The sequence below is a fragment of the Apostichopus japonicus genome, chromosome 17 (assembly GCF_037975245.1).
Source record: "Apostichopus japonicus isolate 1M-3 chromosome 17, ASM3797524v1, whole genome shotgun sequence".
NCBI lineage: Eukaryota > Metazoa > Echinodermata > Holothuroidea > Aspidochirotida > Stichopodidae > Apostichopus > Apostichopus japonicus.
In genome coordinates this window covers 36610528-36629059 of record NC_092577.1, presented here as the reverse complement: position 1 = coordinate 36629059, position 18532 = coordinate 36610528, and the positions used below count along the sequence as shown (strand labels likewise).

The window sequence follows — 18532 nt, the reverse complement described above, 5'->3', positions numbered from 1 at the left end:
TTTTCATTCTACTAGCTGAGGGGTCTAAGGGGAAATGTTTGTTTTGGAAAGTCTTAACTGTAAACCTGTGCCATAATTTCCTTTTTAGCACATTCGTCTAGCAGTAGTCCAACCATGGAGCTATTTATAGCTCCATGGTACAACTAGCTTGCCAATAGCCTATATATGACTGATTTCGTGCGTGCATTTTTTCGTCTCCGTTTCGACCCCTCCGACTTCGCCGCTGTTGGAAGGAACAACAATATTGTACAATATATGAGCAACCAATTTTCGGTGGTGTTAACTGTATGCAGTAGCTCTACTACACCAACTGCCATTGTATATACGGCAAACTTGTTAACAAATATGAGCCTTGAACCAGACAGACCATACAAATATTATCGTCCTGTTTTATAAATAATTAATAAATAAATAATAAGAGCAGAAATCGAGGTAGCTGTAAACACTTTAAACAACCTTTAACCCTCATCAAATCTTTATTTGTTTATTTGGAAAGCTCCAGTATAGAATAGGCATATCATTTTTCAGACAGAAGAAGTCTATGAACTTGATATTCAGAACGTACGACTGATATCGAGGAACATATGTCTGATATCCGAGATTCGAGCAATCAATATCCAACATCTGAAATGTCCGTGTCTGGTGGTAAGTAATAAAGTGTTGCTTTACATATCAAACAATATGCAATTGATCATTGCATGCGTTCAGTTGGAAACTAGACAACATTAATAGTAACTCAATTCTACCAAAAAAAATGAGCGATTATAATGTGTACTTAACATCAACGGACACGGTTCGCCCCAGGGTCTGTTTTGGATAGGAAATTGATTCCATACATAGGCGTATGAGCCCAATTTGATTGGGGGGGGGGGGCTGTAACGACTTGCCCGCAAAATATATAACCAATATTTTTCGGGCGCTCCGCGCGCGTTCGACGTGTTATTTTGAATATCATATAGGCATACATCGCTTATTACATCGCATGGCAATAACATACAATCATTTTCCGTAATATTACCCTTCCATATTGGTTATAATTATTCGGGAAGTCGTTACAATAATAATGATAATAATATAAGTTTATCCATTGAAAACACATTGCAAATTCACAAAAATATTTGCAGCCCCGCCTCCTACGCCTATGAATCCATATAGCTGTGGTACTGCGACAGCAAAACTAAAAAATTTGTAGGAAAACGGCTGTACATATACAGTAATGCCTATATTACTGGCTGAATACGGTAGACATGTGCATATGTACAAGCCTATATCACTGGCCTATTTATATCATTATTTTGAAGGTCTGTGCTGAACTATGGATTTATAAATGATCTAAGCATAGCTTGCCATGAACGTTAATTTAATTCTGTCTTATTCAAAGTGTATTTTTTATGATAAAAGGGCCATAAAAAACAGAAATGGGGGCCTGGGTCGCCTCCTTGGATCTCCCCTGGCTATATACATTAATTGAACAAATTTATATCAGCTTATTAATAAGTTTCTTGTAAACTTTGTTACCCAGATCAAGTTTATAATGAACCTTCTATTAGGCCACCGTCTCTGAAAGAGTTGGAAAATATATCAACAAAGCTAGGTCTAAAGTTGAACGGAACAGAAGACCTGAAACAATACCAGAGTTTCATGAAGAAATTTTGCGAAAATTATGATACCATCGACAAATTGGTGGAACCAACATTACCAGTCAAGTATCCTCGGACACCAGGCACTAGACCAACAGCTAAAGACAACCCTCTTAATGGATGGTGTGTATTAATAGTCATGCCTATATACAAGGGGGTGGGGGGGGGGGTTGGTGGAACCAACATTACCAGTCAAGTATCCTCGGACACCAGGCACTAGACCAACAGCTAAAGACAACCCTCTTAATGGATGGTGTGTATTAATAGTCATGCCTATATACAAGGGGGGGGGGAGGGTTGGTGGAACCAACATTACCAGTCAAGTATCCTCGGACACCAGGCACTAGACCAACAGCTAAAGACAACCCTCTTAATGGATGGTGTGTATTAATAGTCATGCCTATATACAAGGGGGGGGGGGAGGGTTGGTGGAACCAACATTACCAGCCAAGTATCCTCGGACACCAGGCACTAGACCAACAGCTAAAGACAACCCTCTTAATGGATGGTGTGTATTAATAGTCATGCCTATATACAAGGGGGGGGGGAGGGTTGGTGGAACCAACATTACCAGTCAAGTATCCTCGGACACCAGGCACTAGACCAACAGCTAAAGACAACCCTCTTAATGGATGGTGTGTATTAATAGTCATGCCTATATACAAGGGGGGGGGGAGGGTTGGTGGAACCAACATTACCAGTCAAGTATCCTCGGACACCAGGCACTAGACCAACAGCTAAAGACAGTCCTCTTAATGGATGGTGTGTATTAATAGTCATGCCTATATACAAGGGGGTGGGGGGGGGGGATTGGTGGAACCAACATTACCAGTCAAGTATCCTCGGACACCAGGCACTAGACCAACAGCTAAAGACAACCCTCTTAATGGATGGTGTGTATTAATAGTCATGCCTATATACAAGGGGGTGGGGGGGGGGGTTGGTGGAACCAACATTACCAGTCAAGTATCCTCGGACACCAGGCACTAGACCAACAGCTAAAGACAACCCTCTTAATGGATGGTGTGTATTAATAGTCATGCCTATATACAAGGGGGGGGGAGGGTTGGTGGAACCAACATTACCAGTCAAGTATCCTCGGACACCAGGCACTAGACCAACAGCTAAAGACAACCCTCTTAATGGATGGTGTGTATTAATAGTCATGCCTATATACAAGGGGGTGGGGGGGGGGGTTGGTGGAACCAACATTACCAGTCAAGTATCCTCGGACACCAGGCACTAGACCAACAGCTAAAGACAACCCTCTTAATGGATGGTGTGTATTAATAGTCATGCCTATATACAAGGGGGGGGGGGAGGGTTGGTGGAACCAACATTACCAGTCAAGTATCCTCGGACACCAGGCACTAGACCAACAGCTAAAGACAACCCTCTTAATGGATGGTGTGTATTAATAGTCATGCCTATATACAAGGGGGTGGGGGGGGGGGGTTGGTGGAACCAACATTACCAGTCAAGTATCCTCGGACACCAGGCACTAGACCAACAGCTAAAGACAACCCTCTTAATGGATGGTGTGTATTAATAGTCATGCCTATATACAAGGGGGGGGGGAGGGTTGGTGGAACCAACATTACCAGTCAAGTATCCTCGGACACCAGGCACTAGACCAACAGCTAAAGACAACCCTCTTAATGGATGGTGTGTATTAATAGTCATGCCTATATACAAGGGGGGGGGGGAGGGTTGGTGGAACCAACATTACCAGTCAAGTATCCTCGGACACCAGGCACTAGACCAACAGCTAAAGACAACCCTCTTAATGGATGGTGTGTATTAATAGTCATGCCTATATACAAGGGGGGGGGGGGGAGGGTTGGTGGAACCAACATTACCAGTCAAGTATCCTCGGACACCAGGCACTAGACCAACAGCTAAAGACAGCCCTCTGAATAGATGGTTTGTAATACATTTCAATAGTCATGCCTATAGATAAAAGGGAGGAGGGAAGGGTTGGATTTTAAGTAATGAACATGGCAGCCTGGGGGAGGGGTGTAAGGGGAGAGGCTGTCCACCTGAGCTCCCCTTTGAGAAATTTCAAGCTTCAATAACGTAAGTAATTTTCTGTGTAATACTGAAGGAATAGTTAATGAACCGATGCAGTCACACATTAGTACTCATTTGTTTCTGCCCAGTACATCTTAAAACCAACCTGAAGGTGAGGGGTTGGGGAAGGGTGAGGGGGAGGAGTGAAAATATTAATGGGGTAGGGGAAGAGCATAATTGTTAGGGACTATCTGGTCCATTAAGAAGGTTTGTTTAATCCCTGAGGGTGTAATTATTTTCAAATGTTTTCTCTACATTCTGAGTTCATATCACCCAGACAGAGGTTTTAAATTGGTGCATCCCCTTTGACGTTTGCATGCAAAAAGAGAGAATGTTTATTTATGTACAGGTACTGGAAAACAGACATTAAAGGCGCAGAGGATGGGAAACTTGCAGGGAAGACCGTGGCCATCAAAGATAACATAGCAGTAGCTGGAGTTCCCATGATGAATGGTTGTGGTGCATTAGAGGGATACATGCCAGAGTTTGATGCTTCGGTAGTTACAAGAATTTTGGACGAAGGTATGAGTAATTATGGACAGCAAGAACAAAGTATTGGTATCAGGAGTGTTTGGAGGAGAGCGGTGGCTCATGGAAGGAGGGACGGTAGGATTCGATGGGTCTGAAGTAGGGAGGAAGTTAAAGGAGGTACTAGGCAGGGGCGGCGATCTGTTTCAAATATTGGGGGACATTTGCTTGGATGCAGGCGAATTACTATCAAAGCGGAGCGCCACCATTGGTTGGCGCGCAGCATACAAGAACATTTTTGGTTTTGATAGCCCCCAGATCACTGGAAATGGCACTTCTCGGGCTTGAAAATGACCAACCAGATGTGCACTTTTGCCTGAGAACCAAGTTTTACCTAATAGATTTTTTTCTTCATTTATCATACATTTTTTCAAGATTGTCACCAGTCACACATCATGTTCGACCTCATTGCATCCCCTGTGGATCATTGCTTTTGTAGGTAATTCTACGTAACGCCCCTTAATACCCGTCAGCCCCACTTTTCATGGTTTTAAGCCCATTATTTGTTCAGAATTTGAATAATAAATTCACTTCAAAACATACCCATAATGTTGCACAAAATTTAATCTATGGACAACCAATATAGAAAACCCCCCCTCAACCCCTAACAGACCGGTCAAAATTGCACGAGTAGATCTGTGGGAAGTATGATGAAGAATGTTGTTCAAAGAATTTTCGAAAATTCAGACACAGTTAAATTATTGGTGTAAAAATATTGAAACCTCTTATAACGGCTACTATAAAACTTCGATATCATAGAAAATACCAAAAAAATATGCTCGAGGGGGAGGGCGGTCTCCACCCTTCACCCCCCCCCCTCCCTTGGCTAAGCACCTGCGGTTAGAAATCTTGTAGGAAACAGGCCAAATGGAAACCCAGTGAACCCATATCGATGTGGATCATATGTGTGATTGTACGTACTTACACTCATACACAAGATTCCAACCAAATTTCATTACGGATGCGGTCCGTCTAGCTATTCATTTCGAAAAAAAAGTAAAAACTACTTTCGGTCATTTATAGTAACAAATTGTGACACAGTTAAACAGGCGCCTTGTGAGGAATTTGCCACGGGAGGGGCAAAGCTTGTACCCAGACTATCTAAGCCTAGCGCCACCATAAGTTGGCGCGAAGCGCAAAAGAAAATTTTGGCCGAAAATGCCTCCCAGATTGCTGGAAATGGCACTTCCCAGGCCTTTTAAGTTGCATCTAAGCATTTTCTATTTTGAAATTACTAGCGATATCATAAAAAAATACAAAACATATGCTTAAAAAAAAAACTATGCCACCAAATATTGGGGGGGATATTAGATACTATATCCCCCCAACAAAAATATTGGGGGGGGGGACATGTCCCCCCGTCCCCCCCCCCCCCCATGATCGCCGCCCATGGTACTAGGGGTATTGAAGATGGAAAGTGTTGCCAGCAGGAGGGTAGTGCGTGAGTTGGAGGGATACAGGTAAGAAGCTACAGTTGGGGAAGGAAGGGTAGAGAAATTAAGAAAGGGGTTGTACAGTAGGCTGGAAGAGAGACAGAATTGGAAGCACACTTTACCTTTGAGAGTATAATATATATATTATAATGCATTTATATGTCATTTACTATGATTATTTTCCAGGCTGTAAATATCTCTGATCTTGGTTTGGTTTGCAAGATCCAAACTTCAAAGCAATGTGAGACAAGTGGAGAAGGGAAGAAGAGGGCTGGGAGATGCTTGTCGAGAGGAGGATAGCAAAGAGAGCTGAATATGGATTGTTACCCTTGGACCGGAAATCTTAGTGTTAAATTTACTGAATATCTGGTGGAATGAAATTGTATTCTACAGTGTTTAGAGCCTTGCACCAGCTCCAATACGGAGATTCTTGGTAGGAGGCTAAGATGCAACAAACAGCTGAGATGGAAAATACATGAACGTTGACAGATCAGGATTAACTCAGCTCTGAAACAACACCTGCTGAAAGTGTACTGGGGACAGATATCCATCCACATACATGCAGTAAATAACATGTTGCCATTTTGTCTCATTAGGATGCAAGCATAATAACTACGAGGGGTTCAATTATGATGAAAGACATAATTAATGTGACAAAATCACTTTTGATCATTCCTTCTGTTTCTTCATTTCGTTCAGGTGGTCATATCATCGGTAAGGCAGCCTGCGAGAATCTGTGCTTTTCTGGATCCAGTTTCACCTCTGGGAAAGGGACAATCAGGAATCCTGTTAAGCCTCTCCACAGTGCAGGGGGTTCCAGTGGGGGAAGTGCAGCACTGGTACTATTTGTTCTCTACCTCTCAAAATGATTAACAGCTTGTGAAGCCCTGAATTGTTTTCTGGTCCAGACTAAACTCTTCCTATTGAAATGCCCAATATCGTGTAATTTGCACATTTCACAACAGATATGCCATAATGGGGTGAAGTTCAAAACAACATCCTATGTGCACTAGTATAGTCAGTAGCTCAGCTTAGCTCAGTAGCTCAGCGTAGCTCAATGTAGCTCACTAGCTCAGCGTAGCTCACTACCTCAGGGTAGCGTGATCACTAGCTCAGCGTAGCTCACTAGCTCAGCGTAGCTCACTACCTCAGCGTAGCTCACTAGCTCAGCGTAGCTCACTATACTCATCGTAGCTCAGTAGCTCGGCGTAGCTCACTACCTCGGCGTAGCTCACGAGCTCAGCGTAGCTCACTAGCTCAGCGTAGCTCACTAGCTCAGCGTAGCTCACTAGCTCAGCGTAGCTCACTACCTCAGCGTAGCGTGATCACTACCTCAGCGTAGCTCACTAGTTCAGCGTAGCTCACTAGCTCAGCGTAGCTCACTAGCTCAGCGTAGCTCACTATACTCAGCGTAGCTCAGTAGCTCGGCGTAGCTCACTACCTCGGCGTAGCTCAGTAGCTCGGCGTAGCTCAGTAGCTCGGCGTAGCTCACTACCTCGGCGTAGCTCACTAGCTCAGCGTAGCTCACTAGCTCAGCGTAGCTCACTAGCTCAGCGTAGCTCACTAGCTCAGCGTAGCTCAGTAGCTCAGCAGCTCAACGTAGCTTAGCGTAGCTCATTAGCTCAGCGTAGCTCACTAGCATATTGTTGTGGTGAAAAAAAAACCCATTTTAAGTGCATTGTGCAAGTTAAGAAACTTGTGCAGAACTTAATTGTTTAACTTGTGTAAAATTGAATAAATGGCTTATGATATCATTTAGAAATTATTCACCTGTTTTTTGTTGAGAGGGATAGGGTGGAGAGGAGGAGGGAGAAGGGGCTGGATGCAGGGTCATAGCCAGGAGTTGAAGGGGGACCAACAATTGAAGGAGGGGCACCAACAATTTGGACGGGTGAAATACTTGTGTCCTGTTAACTTGGATAAGATTTATTTGTTTTTACTCTCATTTTCCTTTAAACAGTAGATTTTTTTGCTCACAAAATAGCTCTACAAGCTCTCTTCAATAATCCCATATTGTGAGGTTAAGTAGCACAAATATCGGTAGATTTCAGAAATAGTTATATGCATTAATCGTAAGTCCTAAAATTCATGAAAATGAAGCATGGTCTATTAACCTGCCACCAATTAGACTAGTTTTTCAAGCCTAAAAAACGACCTCTTCGGTATGCAATCGATCAGTCAATTTAAAGATGTTTTGTGTCATTTCTTTCATGCGTTTTGCACATGTTGCAAATAGCTTCTGGTGACATATACAATGTAGCATGTTATTTCACATGCAGGTAGCTTCCGGTGCTGTTGACCTGGCAATCGGCGGAGACCAAGGGGGTTCAATACGGATTCCAGCAGCATGGTGTGGCATCGTGGGACAGAAACCAACGTTTGGATTGGTACCTTACACTGGTGCTATGTCCATGGATCCATCATTGGATCATTTAGGTCCGATGGCAAAAACCGTCCATGACTGTGCTCTACTGTTGGAGGTATTGTTATGTACTAACTGAATAAGCAAGCCGGTGTCAATGTCTGTCAATACATGCAAGATAAACACCCTAATTTCACACCCTTATTCATGTACGATTCACATCCTAATTCATGTATGATTCACACCCTTATTCATGTATGATGAACGTAATGATCCGGCCAGGACTCCACCCCGCAATCCTTAGATTGTTAATTCATTTGGTTAATTGAAATGGTGTAGCAAAACATTGTCTAATATAGGCCTATACTATAGTAATTAGGGTCTCATTGACAGTAAAGGAATATGCAAACTTGTGACAAATTTAGCCCTCTTATATGCATGTGTGAATGACCAGGTGGTTTAAAGCTGTTCCCTTTTAAGTGCTTGTATAATGTGTTCTCTCACTCGCGAGCTCCCATAGAGCTTTCAATGATAAACTTCCACCGGGAAAGTGAATTGAAAGTAGACAAATATGTTTGGATAAATCTTAGATTCCGTGTGCGAACCACTTTGTGAATGGTCTTGATAACAAAATTTGCCAGGTTTCTCTCCCTCAACTTCATGGAGTTTGGTAGGCTGAAATTGAAAATAAACCAGTTCATATCCCTATACAATACATGCTCCGTTAATTTAAAGTTCCTTATTATCACAGTCCTGCAGGTAGGCTGAAATTGAAAATAAACCAGTGCATATCCCTATACATGCTCCGTTAATTTAAAGTTCCTTATTATCACAGTCCTGCAGGTAGGCTGAAATTGAAAATAAACCAGTGCATATCCATATACATGCTCAGTTAATATAAATTTCATCACCTTATTATCACAGTCCTGCAGGCAAATTAATGTTATATCTGGAAGGGAAATGCATGTCAAGTACAAAAGAATCCTTCACAAACAAGAACATCACCTTTGGATCATATGTGAATGATAGATTGGATATTTGTATTCAGATGGACGTGTTTCATTTGTTGTTACATTTTCTGCAGGTACTTGCTGGATATGATAATGGGCTTGATCCACGCCAACCAAGCATATTACCATGTCATGAATATTCAAAAGAGGTTGGTATTTTTCTCTTATAATCATGCACATTTACATTGAATTTGAAGCTTGTATCACTTGTAAACCAGAAACCGGATACTTTGTTTTACACCAGGAAAATCGATTCACTTTGACAACAGCATCCAATCAGCAAACAACAAACACCAACAGCAAATAATCCGATCTGACACTTCTCTAAGGTTTCATAAACTTATGTTTAAAATCCAAATTTAAAACAAAATCATGATGATGGCAACCTGAGCACCAAATATACACAAACTTTAAAGTTTGTTCCTAAATAATTGGGAAATGCTTCATCAAACCTCATTAGCTTGTACAAGCATACCATCAAACAATGTTTATAAACCTGATCATTAGCTTGCATAAGCACACTAAATCATCAAAGTAGTGTGGTCTGTTAACCGTTGTAGATATTTTCATCATTTAGCTGGCAATTTTGTCCTTCATGGCACTTTTAATTTCCTTAACCATGACAACTAAATTTGCAGATGTTTTAACAGGAATAGACCAAATCTGTGGTAGCTGAATTCTCTTCATTCAGAAGATTCCAATTTGAAATTATAGGGCTCGCTCAAAACAAAATTAAATTGGTAGTAAATTCTAGTAGGAATATTATTTTGTGTTATTCTCAAACTGGTTACGTTCGAAAGGATACGTATTACATAATTATAAGAAATAAGCAATCATATCAATTGGAAATCCAGTCCTCAGTCAACATGAGATAGCTAATTGTGAGTGCATATCTGGGCATATAAAGGTGCACAATATCTAACATTGCTCATCTAAGTCCAAACCATGGTTGTGGACTGTTCTTAGGGGCCCATTTCTATTGGTGCACCTAGTTGCTCCTTGCTATGCCACACTATGGGGTATGCTACATATACTATGCATTTATCTTTTGTGTCATTTCTTGTATGTTGTTACATATATACTTATACCCATTATATAATGAAACATCATAAATGTTACTTTCAGATAGAAGATTTCGACATATCAGGATTGAAGATTGGTCTCGTGTCAGAGGGATTCAACTGGCCCCACTCTGACCACTATGTTAACGATCTGGTGAGAGGCGCCATCATGGCGTTGAAACAAGCTGGGGCTGAGGTGGAGGAAGTCTCAATACCAATGTTGAATTACAGTAAGTAAACTGTCATCACTTCATATTTTCAAACTAAAATGTCTCTGGTAGCTCTTTGGACCATGCTGCACTTCACGTGCACTAGGAGTATTCAACATATTTAGTGCAATAATCTGCACAAATAAAGTGTTTTTGTCTTCTAAGCTATCAATGTGCAATTAGGTTATTAAGCTTTAAATAGTTATTTAACAAGTTATGTACTTATGCACCAAAGAGTCTAGACTTATGTGAAACTGTTTCACCTCTAGCTTCATGTGACTTGTATATTACTTATTTGCCAAGTTAAGATTGTTGGAGCTATACCCAGTAATTCACGGCATGATAAATACTATTGTTGTTATTTAAATGCAAATTTGATTATCACCAAACTACATTGTTTCTGTTGAAGTGCATTTGATCAACAAACTATGTTGTTTCCGTCGAAGTGCATTTGATCAATAACCTATGTTGTTTCTGTTGAATTGCATTTGATCAGATCAACAAGCCACATGATTATTTCTGGCTAGCAGTAGCTATGAAATTTTTGGAATGTGTTGTTTGCATTCAGACATCAAGCTGGATATTCTAAGCGCAACCTTTTTTCTCCAAAAAGTAAAAAAAAATTCCAACTTTAATAGATAATAATGTCACTATTATATGCATTTCAATATAAATTGTGTATTTATTGAATTTCAAGTTGTCTACCTCCTAAATATTTATGTGACTTCTCATCAGGAGGGGGTCAGAACAGGATCCATGGTAATAAAGAAGAAGGGAAAGTGAGTTACCCTCCCCACTCCTCCCCACACATGCCCACTCCTCCCCACTCCATAGCCAACTATGTTTGAAAATGAAATGGCTAGGTCCATGTGAAAATTTCCGGTATCATTATCTCCAATTTTTTGTGTATGCTTAATGCAAATCACTGAAATCACTAACTTAACCCCTGGCCCACACTCAGTAATTGGAAAGCACACATCTCTGTCCTGGCCTAATTGGTACACGCATAGAAATGTATTAACATACTATGATTAGGACATGTCAGTTAATCCTGTACAGTGTCAAACAGCTAAGGAAGATTTAATTTGACTCAAACCCCGGGATACATTCCTAATTGTGACACAAGACCTCTTCAGAATGATTTCCTTAGCATCCTGTTTTAACAGAAAAGTTCACTTAAACTAGCAGCTAAAAAAAAGTGCAGTTAGGAAGCAGATCTTAAGTCATTTATATCTGTATATTGACCTTTCAATATATTAGTTTTTAGTAAAGTTGTTTAATTTACCCTGGTGAAGTATAGCTTTGCCTTTTAATAAAATGTAGATCTTTTGAAAACAAAACCTAATTTGCTGTTGAACATTATCAGTCTGGCTTTCAAGTTAAAAAACTTAAAGTGTACCTTATTGCAGACATGCATGTCAACCAGTCGGTAGATAAAGAAACGTGATTTTTATTTATTTAATCTGCAATTCTCAAAATGCCTTTTTGCTCAAACAAACATCTCTAGTAGTATCCTGTCTCATTAAGGGTCAAGCCAGACATAACCGATTTCTTGACTTGCAGCATATTTGCCTATAAATGTCAGAAACTAAAATATCATATATAAGAGCTCAACTTTAGTTAGTTATGTTTTTATTGAAGTATTAACCTCACGTCACTGGTACTACAGTACACCCCTGACCACAATATAACGTACATAACATCCTAACAAGTGGCCGTCTTGTAAAAGAAAGGACTAGCCTGTGAGAAATACTAGCTTACTGATCTGTGTCTCTCCCATTTCTCAAAAGGTGGCGCTATTTGGGAATGCTTAGCCTGTGAAGGAACCTTTGATAACATGTTCAACTGTGGTGGTAAATGTCTGACTCTTTCTACATTCATGTTTTAATTATCATGGTATCACAAAATTAAAATAAATATACACTTTTAAGTGGCTAGAAATGAAGCAAGCAAAAGGTGTGATTGTACAGACATTCAAGGAGGGACTGCTTAGCCAGGTAGCCTGATACAGTTTTCAGAATGTAAGGGGGTATGAGGGGGGGGGGGGTGGTTGCAAATGGGGTAGGATGCAGACCCATGTTCACTGGGGTTATGATGGCACAAATCAATTATTACACAAAAACTTCCAGCCATGACCCTTAGGGGCCCCTTCTAGCTCAGCAGTTTGCCTCCTTGACAGCAGTCAGACCGTGAAGGTTCTCAGAGTGTATATGCTGCAACACTCCTTTGAAGAACATACAGTAGCACGTACCTGATCACAATTTTCACTTTTTAGCATTCAAATTGTAGATTTTGTAGTCAATCTGTTTTATCGAATTTACGCTTCACCAGTACTTTCAATAGTTTTTCGATCTCATATTTCTGTATATTTCTGTAGATGGTATATGTATTTACTGTTTTTTCTATTTAATGTTTTATGGCATTGTATTTTCTAGATTGTTTGTAAAGCGCACAGATGCATCGCGCGTAGTGCGCTATATAAGATTTTATTTACATTACATTACAATAGGTGGTGGAACTGGACATTCCGGCTTCTATCCAACAAGTATGATGGCCTTTGCTGGAAAATCTTTCAAGACCAAAGCCAAGGATCTCTCACACAATGGCAAGGTAAACACATAGGTGTGTAAACATATAGGTGTGTAAACACATATGTGTGTAAACACATAGATGTGTAATCACATAGATGTGTAAATACATAGGTGTGTAAACACATAGGTGTGTAAACATATAGGTGTGTAAACACATAGGTGTGTATACAATAAAGGAACGTTTGAGAATGGAGATTTGGATATCCATCAAATTTGCCTACCTTAAAAGGTGACTGGGCCTGTAGTCGTATTTTTATAAAAATACACATTTCATGGTTTTCAAACCATATTAGGAGGGTCAGTAGGAATAGGAAGATAGCAGCTGTGAGGTGGAATGCAAGGACGGGTAGACTACCACAGTAATTGTTGTCAATAGTATGTTGCCTTCATTTATCTCAGAGCTCAAAATCAGCAAAAGGCAAAAAATTGGCAGATTACAAGTATGCCCTAACCCTCTATCCTTGCCATTCAAATTCAGTGCACAGCATTACTAGAGTTGAGCAAACCTTATCATTGAAGGCAGAAAATTGGCTCGAGGGCTGCATTCGGCCAACCAGCCACACTCAGCCCACAATGTGTTCTACCACACAGCTTGCAAATATAGCTTCTCTTTGTAATGTTAGAAAGTCATGAAATGACCTTTAAATCATCAAACAAATATAGTTGTAAGTTGGGATCCATAAATTCAGAGTTGTTCATTTTTCTCTTTTAATTTAGATGTTTATGTTATCTGCGGAATATATCAAACAGAACTATCCTGGCCAGTGGTACGGTAAAGCTCAGAATCTCAGACGTTTACTGAGAGAAGAATATGAGGCAATCCTTAAGACGTACGATGTTGTTGCTATGCCAACAGTCCCGTTTTTAGCACCCAAGTTACCCACCAAAGACAGTTCAGTGTTTGGTGAGTACATGGTGTCTTCCTCTTCTCATTGTTAAGAAGCAGCAAAAAAGAATGTACCCTTAGGAGAAGTAATAGAGATGGTTGGAATAGTTATAATAGTTGCAGATGACTAGAAAGGAGAGTGACGGCAACTTTTAGGAGTGGTATAATGGGCAATGGGCCCAGTGAGCCTTAATGTGCGGTGACTTTTACCAAATCCCCCCCCCCCACCTGTTCCCACAACATTTTATACTTGGAGATTTCTCCCTCCACTCCTCCAAACCTGAGATCATAGGCGTACGGGACCATTTCAGTTTGGGGGGGCAGAACTTTTTGTGCCCGAAAGTTCCCGTGACACTATCTAAGCGGAGCGCCACCATCGGTTGGCGCGTAGCGTACAAGAAAATTTTTGGCAAACAATGCCTCTCAGATTGCCGGAAACGGCACTTCTGAGGCCTTGCAAGTTGCACCTAAACATTCTTTATTTTATAATCTCACGTTTTAGAAATTTACACTTCCCCAAAAATTTGGTAAATTAGAAGAAGAAAAAATGGTAACATCACTTTGAAGGGGAAAAATGGGACAGTATATTTTTTAAGCTCCTATTTAGTTACCTTATTTATTATTTTAACACAGTACTCAGCTACCTCCAGAAAAACATACATTGTTCAACGACACGTAGGCGGGATAATGTCGCTGTGTCGGCTGAGACTGCAATTTGTCTCACAAAAAAAGTATAAAATATAACAAAGAATATGATAAACCTGTACTTGTAGGCACCCCCCCACCATCCATGGAAAAGAAAATGTTTCTTATATACACTCATGTTGGGGATGTCCAGGTCAAGGGCGGCAGAAGCACTTTTATTCTGGGGGGGGGGAGGCACCGACATCAAAGGGCACTTTGCAAAAATTCGATTGGAATGATACAGCCTTATATTTAGTACCCTAATTTATAACTCTTATTGTATTATCTTATTTGTGTATACACATCACTCCATCAACGCCCCCCCCCCCCAAAGGAAAATATGCATACTAGCACTGCAATATCCAAAGCGCAAATTGGGAAACAAGGAAGTTTTCTTTTGAGACAAAATGAGGTGAAATCATGCTAGTTGCTAATGTAGGAATCTTCCGAATTAGAGTTTTTTTTTCTTGTTAATATCTTAACAAATTTTTTCCATTCGAAATAGCTTTGAGTTTGACCAACAGAAATTCATTAAAAGTCACAGGCTTAGCCAGGATTTGCAAAGTTGTATGCACGACTATCTGAGCGGAGCGCCACCATCAGTTGGCGCGGAGCGTACTATAGAGAAAATTTTTGGTTTTATAAACCCCTCAGATGGCTGGAAACGGCCCTCCCCGAGTGTTCATTCTGGTTCCCTGGCCTCTTGCTAACTTGAGGCACCTCAATTTTTATGTAGAAAAAAGGCACATTTTTTAACCTGAGGAAAAGTGGGGGGCACGTGCCCCCTGTGCCCCCCCCGGTTCCGCCGCCCTTGGTCTAGGTATGCAATTGACTAGTTAGAAAAAAATTGATCGAGCAAAAAGCGTGGTAGCCCAGATGAACTGCGCTTACGGTGGTGTTACACGGAAATATTCGGGCATCATGATGCTAAATAAAGAAAACCATGGAATTGTGGGGCAAAAATTTGAAAAAGATTCGGGCAAGCTACTGCATATTTATATATATTTCCAGAGGACAAGAAATTCGGGCAAAAGTCCTGAAAAATTCGGGCAGCCTAAGAGGAGAAAAAAAAAAAAAAAATTCTTTCTCCTCTTAGGCTGCCCGAATTTTTCAGGACTTTTGCCCGAATTTCTTGTCCTCTGGAAATTTGGGGGGGCAGTCTGCCCCCCTGCCCCCCCGCCTCGTACGCCTATGCCTGAGATGATACAAAATAGGCAGGCTTGAATATCATGGATACTAAATACTGGTAAAAGATAATGTTTACTTTAAAGGGTCATGTTGAGGGTCTGGGGGGTTGGGGTAGAGGAGGGGGTTGTGGCAGGATTTGGCCATTTAGGTGTGCAAATGAAAAACTGGGTGTGCTATTTTTGTGTCACAAAATCATGATGCCAAAACATTGCAAACGAATTTTCTTGAGGGACACGTGTGGGCATCAACAGCCCCTGTGATATTTTGCAATTGTTTGGGTTATCTGAGGGCAAAGTTTCATGCTTTTTGGAGCTATTCTAAGGGCCTTTTAGCAACTTCATAGTTCAATGGAAATGGTTAATTGCTAGCTACAGTATGGAATAAAATATCTACTTTGTATAGTAAACATCCCTCCCCATCATCATGATCTGTTCACCGTCATCATCCCTGCCAATCATCATGCATCCCCTGTTATCACCCTCCTGGTAATCATCCATCCCCCCCTCCCCCAGTCATCATCCCTCTCCACCATCATCCGTCCCTGGTCGGCCCTGTTGTGGCCTGACTTTCCAACATTGGTTGTAAAAGATTGATAAATAGTACTTTCCCATTATTTTTTTCCCTCTCCTCTCTTGTTTATGAATCATTGCACAAAATATTTCAACATCGATAAATATTGTTTACAAACAAATCAATAAGGCCATTGCAAGTGGTAGAAATTTACATGAATTAGATGCAGGGTTCACATATATTCCGAAAGTTGTTCACAATTTAGGTTGTGATTTTGCAGAACTGGCTGTGCAAAGCAAGGCTGGCTTAATCTCTGGGTGGAGGGTGAGGACACCTTATTATGGCTTTCTTTATGCACTCCAAGTTTATGAAGGTCATTAAAGGGCATCAACTTAAGCTTTATAATTTAATAGTTGAGCAATATCAATAGGATATTACAAGGTGTTTCCGTTTTGTAGGCCTGCACCATTTGATGTGTAATTGACACCTGAAATTAGGGACATCCAGTCGATGGTTGTTATCGTTGCTGCCGGGCTTTAATTGGATTTGTCACATCTGGTAGCTATAGCATTAAACTGCCAATATAAATAAACCATAAACTCATCCATTAGGTATTTATAGAATTAAATATCTACAAGGTCAAAATTCAGTAAGAAATTAAAGTCAAACTGTTCTTTAAGTAGGTGTCCTGAAGGTTTTATGTGTAACTGTTGACTATTTGGTTTGCATTTAATATTATTTTCTTTTAGCAATTTTATATTTTTAAGTACATACCTCATGTTCATATATACTAAAATATTAGTTTGGATATTTGCATAACTTGGAATATTGGAAAACATGTGGTTGAAAACCCATATATGTAGCTTGCTGAGGTTAAGGGAATCAACAAAAGAAAATGCATTTACTTGATGGCTCTAAACTTCAGCAAAGACTGTTTTGCTAAATGTATTTCACTTATAAGTATTTGTCACACAATGTTGCCACAAAAGTTTGAAATATCATGCATGTTAGAGATATTCCAAACAAATAATGCATAATTTGTGTGGAATCCTTCACAAATCTGTTAACTGAATTTGACAGCATGAGTGAGAACCTCTTTTCATATTTTATTTTCTGTAGATCTGATAACTGAATCTGAGAACATGAGTGACAACCTCTTCTCTGCCGATCTGACTGGGTTTCCGGCTTTGTCCCTAAATGTCGGTTTCATCGACAACCTTCCAGTTGGGGCCCACCTAGAAGCATCCCCTTTCGAAGAGGTCAAATTATTAAAAGTAGCCCGAAAGCTGGAATTCATGTATACCTAGCACCTGGTTGCATGTACAGCAACACATCTAATGTGCAAAAAGCTAATGCATTGGTGCATCATATACTGAACGTTGTTGGTATCTAACCTTTGGAATTTGATGTTGTTAAACATGTGATAACATTCCCTACTTCATTGCCAAAACAGTTTGTTCTGCCTGATGAATTTAGGTTTAATCTCAGGTACTGATAAAATAATCAATAGCTGTGATTTGTTCTTGGCTTGCATTTCTTGGAATTGTGTGAATTATTGTATCAATTTTATTACGAACAATAGTATAATGTGATTAAAAAATGCTTCATCACCACAAGAGGTTAGTAAAATAATATTAAACAAATTTGTGTCAAAAGTTGATTCATTTTGATAAGCAAACTTTTTATGAAAGATTTATGGCACAAAAGCCATTTTTGTGGGATTTAGTAACTTTGTCTTTTAAATTTGCGTGATAATATTCTCTAATGATGATGCATTGCTGGATAATCAATTAAGACAGATGATTGGAAGACTAGGAACCTCCATGGCCCCCAAGGTCAATGTGCCCCTGTGAAAAATTCCAGGCAAGGCATACCTAGTGTTTATGGTTCTTGACAAATTTAATCAAAACTTAAAGTCAGAGGTGTGGGGGGAGAAGGGGGGTAAGTTTATGATGCCAAAGGGGTCCAGAGCAGGGGTGGAGCCAGGATGTCATAAAGGAGGGTGTGGGGGAGGAGGGGGTAAGTATATGATGCCGGAGGGGTCCAGAGCAGGGGTGGATCCAGGATGTCATAAAGGAGGGTGTGGGGGAGGAGGGGGGTAAGTTTATGATGCCAAAGGGGTCCAGACAGGGGTGGATCCAGGATGTCATAAAGGAGTGTGTGGGGGAGGGGGGTAAGTATATGATACCGAAGGGTTCCAGACAGGGAAGGATCCAGGATGTCATAAAGAAGGGTGTGGGGGAGGAGGGGGGTAAGGATATGATGCCGAAGGGGTCCAGACGGGTGGATCCAGGATGTCATAAAGAAGGGTGTGGGGGAGGAGGGGGGTAAAGATATGATGCCAAAGGGGTCCAGAGCAG

At 40.6% G+C, this 18532-nt stretch overlaps 1 protein-coding gene across 3 annotated transcripts; it reads left to right on the top strand.

Annotated features, from left to right (window-relative positions):
* The first annotated feature begins 500 nt into the window (after window positions 1-500).
* LOC139984240 (amidase-like) lies at window positions 501-18088 on the top strand. 3 transcript variants are annotated; one of them, XM_071998055.1, is made up of 11 exons: window positions 501-645; window positions 1523-1763; window positions 4060-4232; window positions 6371-6510; window positions 7951-8151; window positions 9118-9192; window positions 10169-10334; window positions 12104-12166; window positions 12823-12923; window positions 13622-13808; window positions 17292-18088. In XM_071998055.1, exons 1-11 carry the CDS (start codon window positions 585-587, stop codon window positions 17477-17479), a joined length of 1596 nt encoding a protein of 531 aa, XP_071854156.1. In that variant the 5' UTR covers window positions 501-584; the 3' UTR covers window positions 17480-18088. The 3 variants fall into 3 exon arrangements, with proteins under 3 accessions (XP_071854156.1, XP_071854158.1, XP_071854157.1); XM_071998057.1 differs by lacking the exons at window positions 501-645; window positions 1523-1763 and adding an exon at window positions 2456-2533; XM_071998056.1 differs by lacking the exons at window positions 501-645; window positions 1523-1763 and adding an exon at window positions 3357-3433.
* Window positions 18089-18532: the final 444 nt, after the last annotated feature.

What these genes read in the sequence shown, in the direction of transcription:
- LOC139984240 (XM_071998055.1), top strand. Translation starts at nt 585, where the DNA reads ATGTCTGATATCCGAGATTCGAGCAATCAATATCCAACATCTGAAATG. An exon ending in GTGGGGGAAGTGCAGCACTG is followed by an intron (nt 6,511 to 7,950) that starts GTACTATTTGTT and finishes TTTCACATGCAG; the next exon opens with GTAGCTTCCGGTGCTGTTGA. An exon ending in CAAAGACAGTTCAGTGTTTG is followed by an intron (nt 13,809 to 17,291) that starts GTGAGTACATGG and finishes TATTTTCTGTAG; the next exon opens with ATCTGATAACTGAATCTGAG.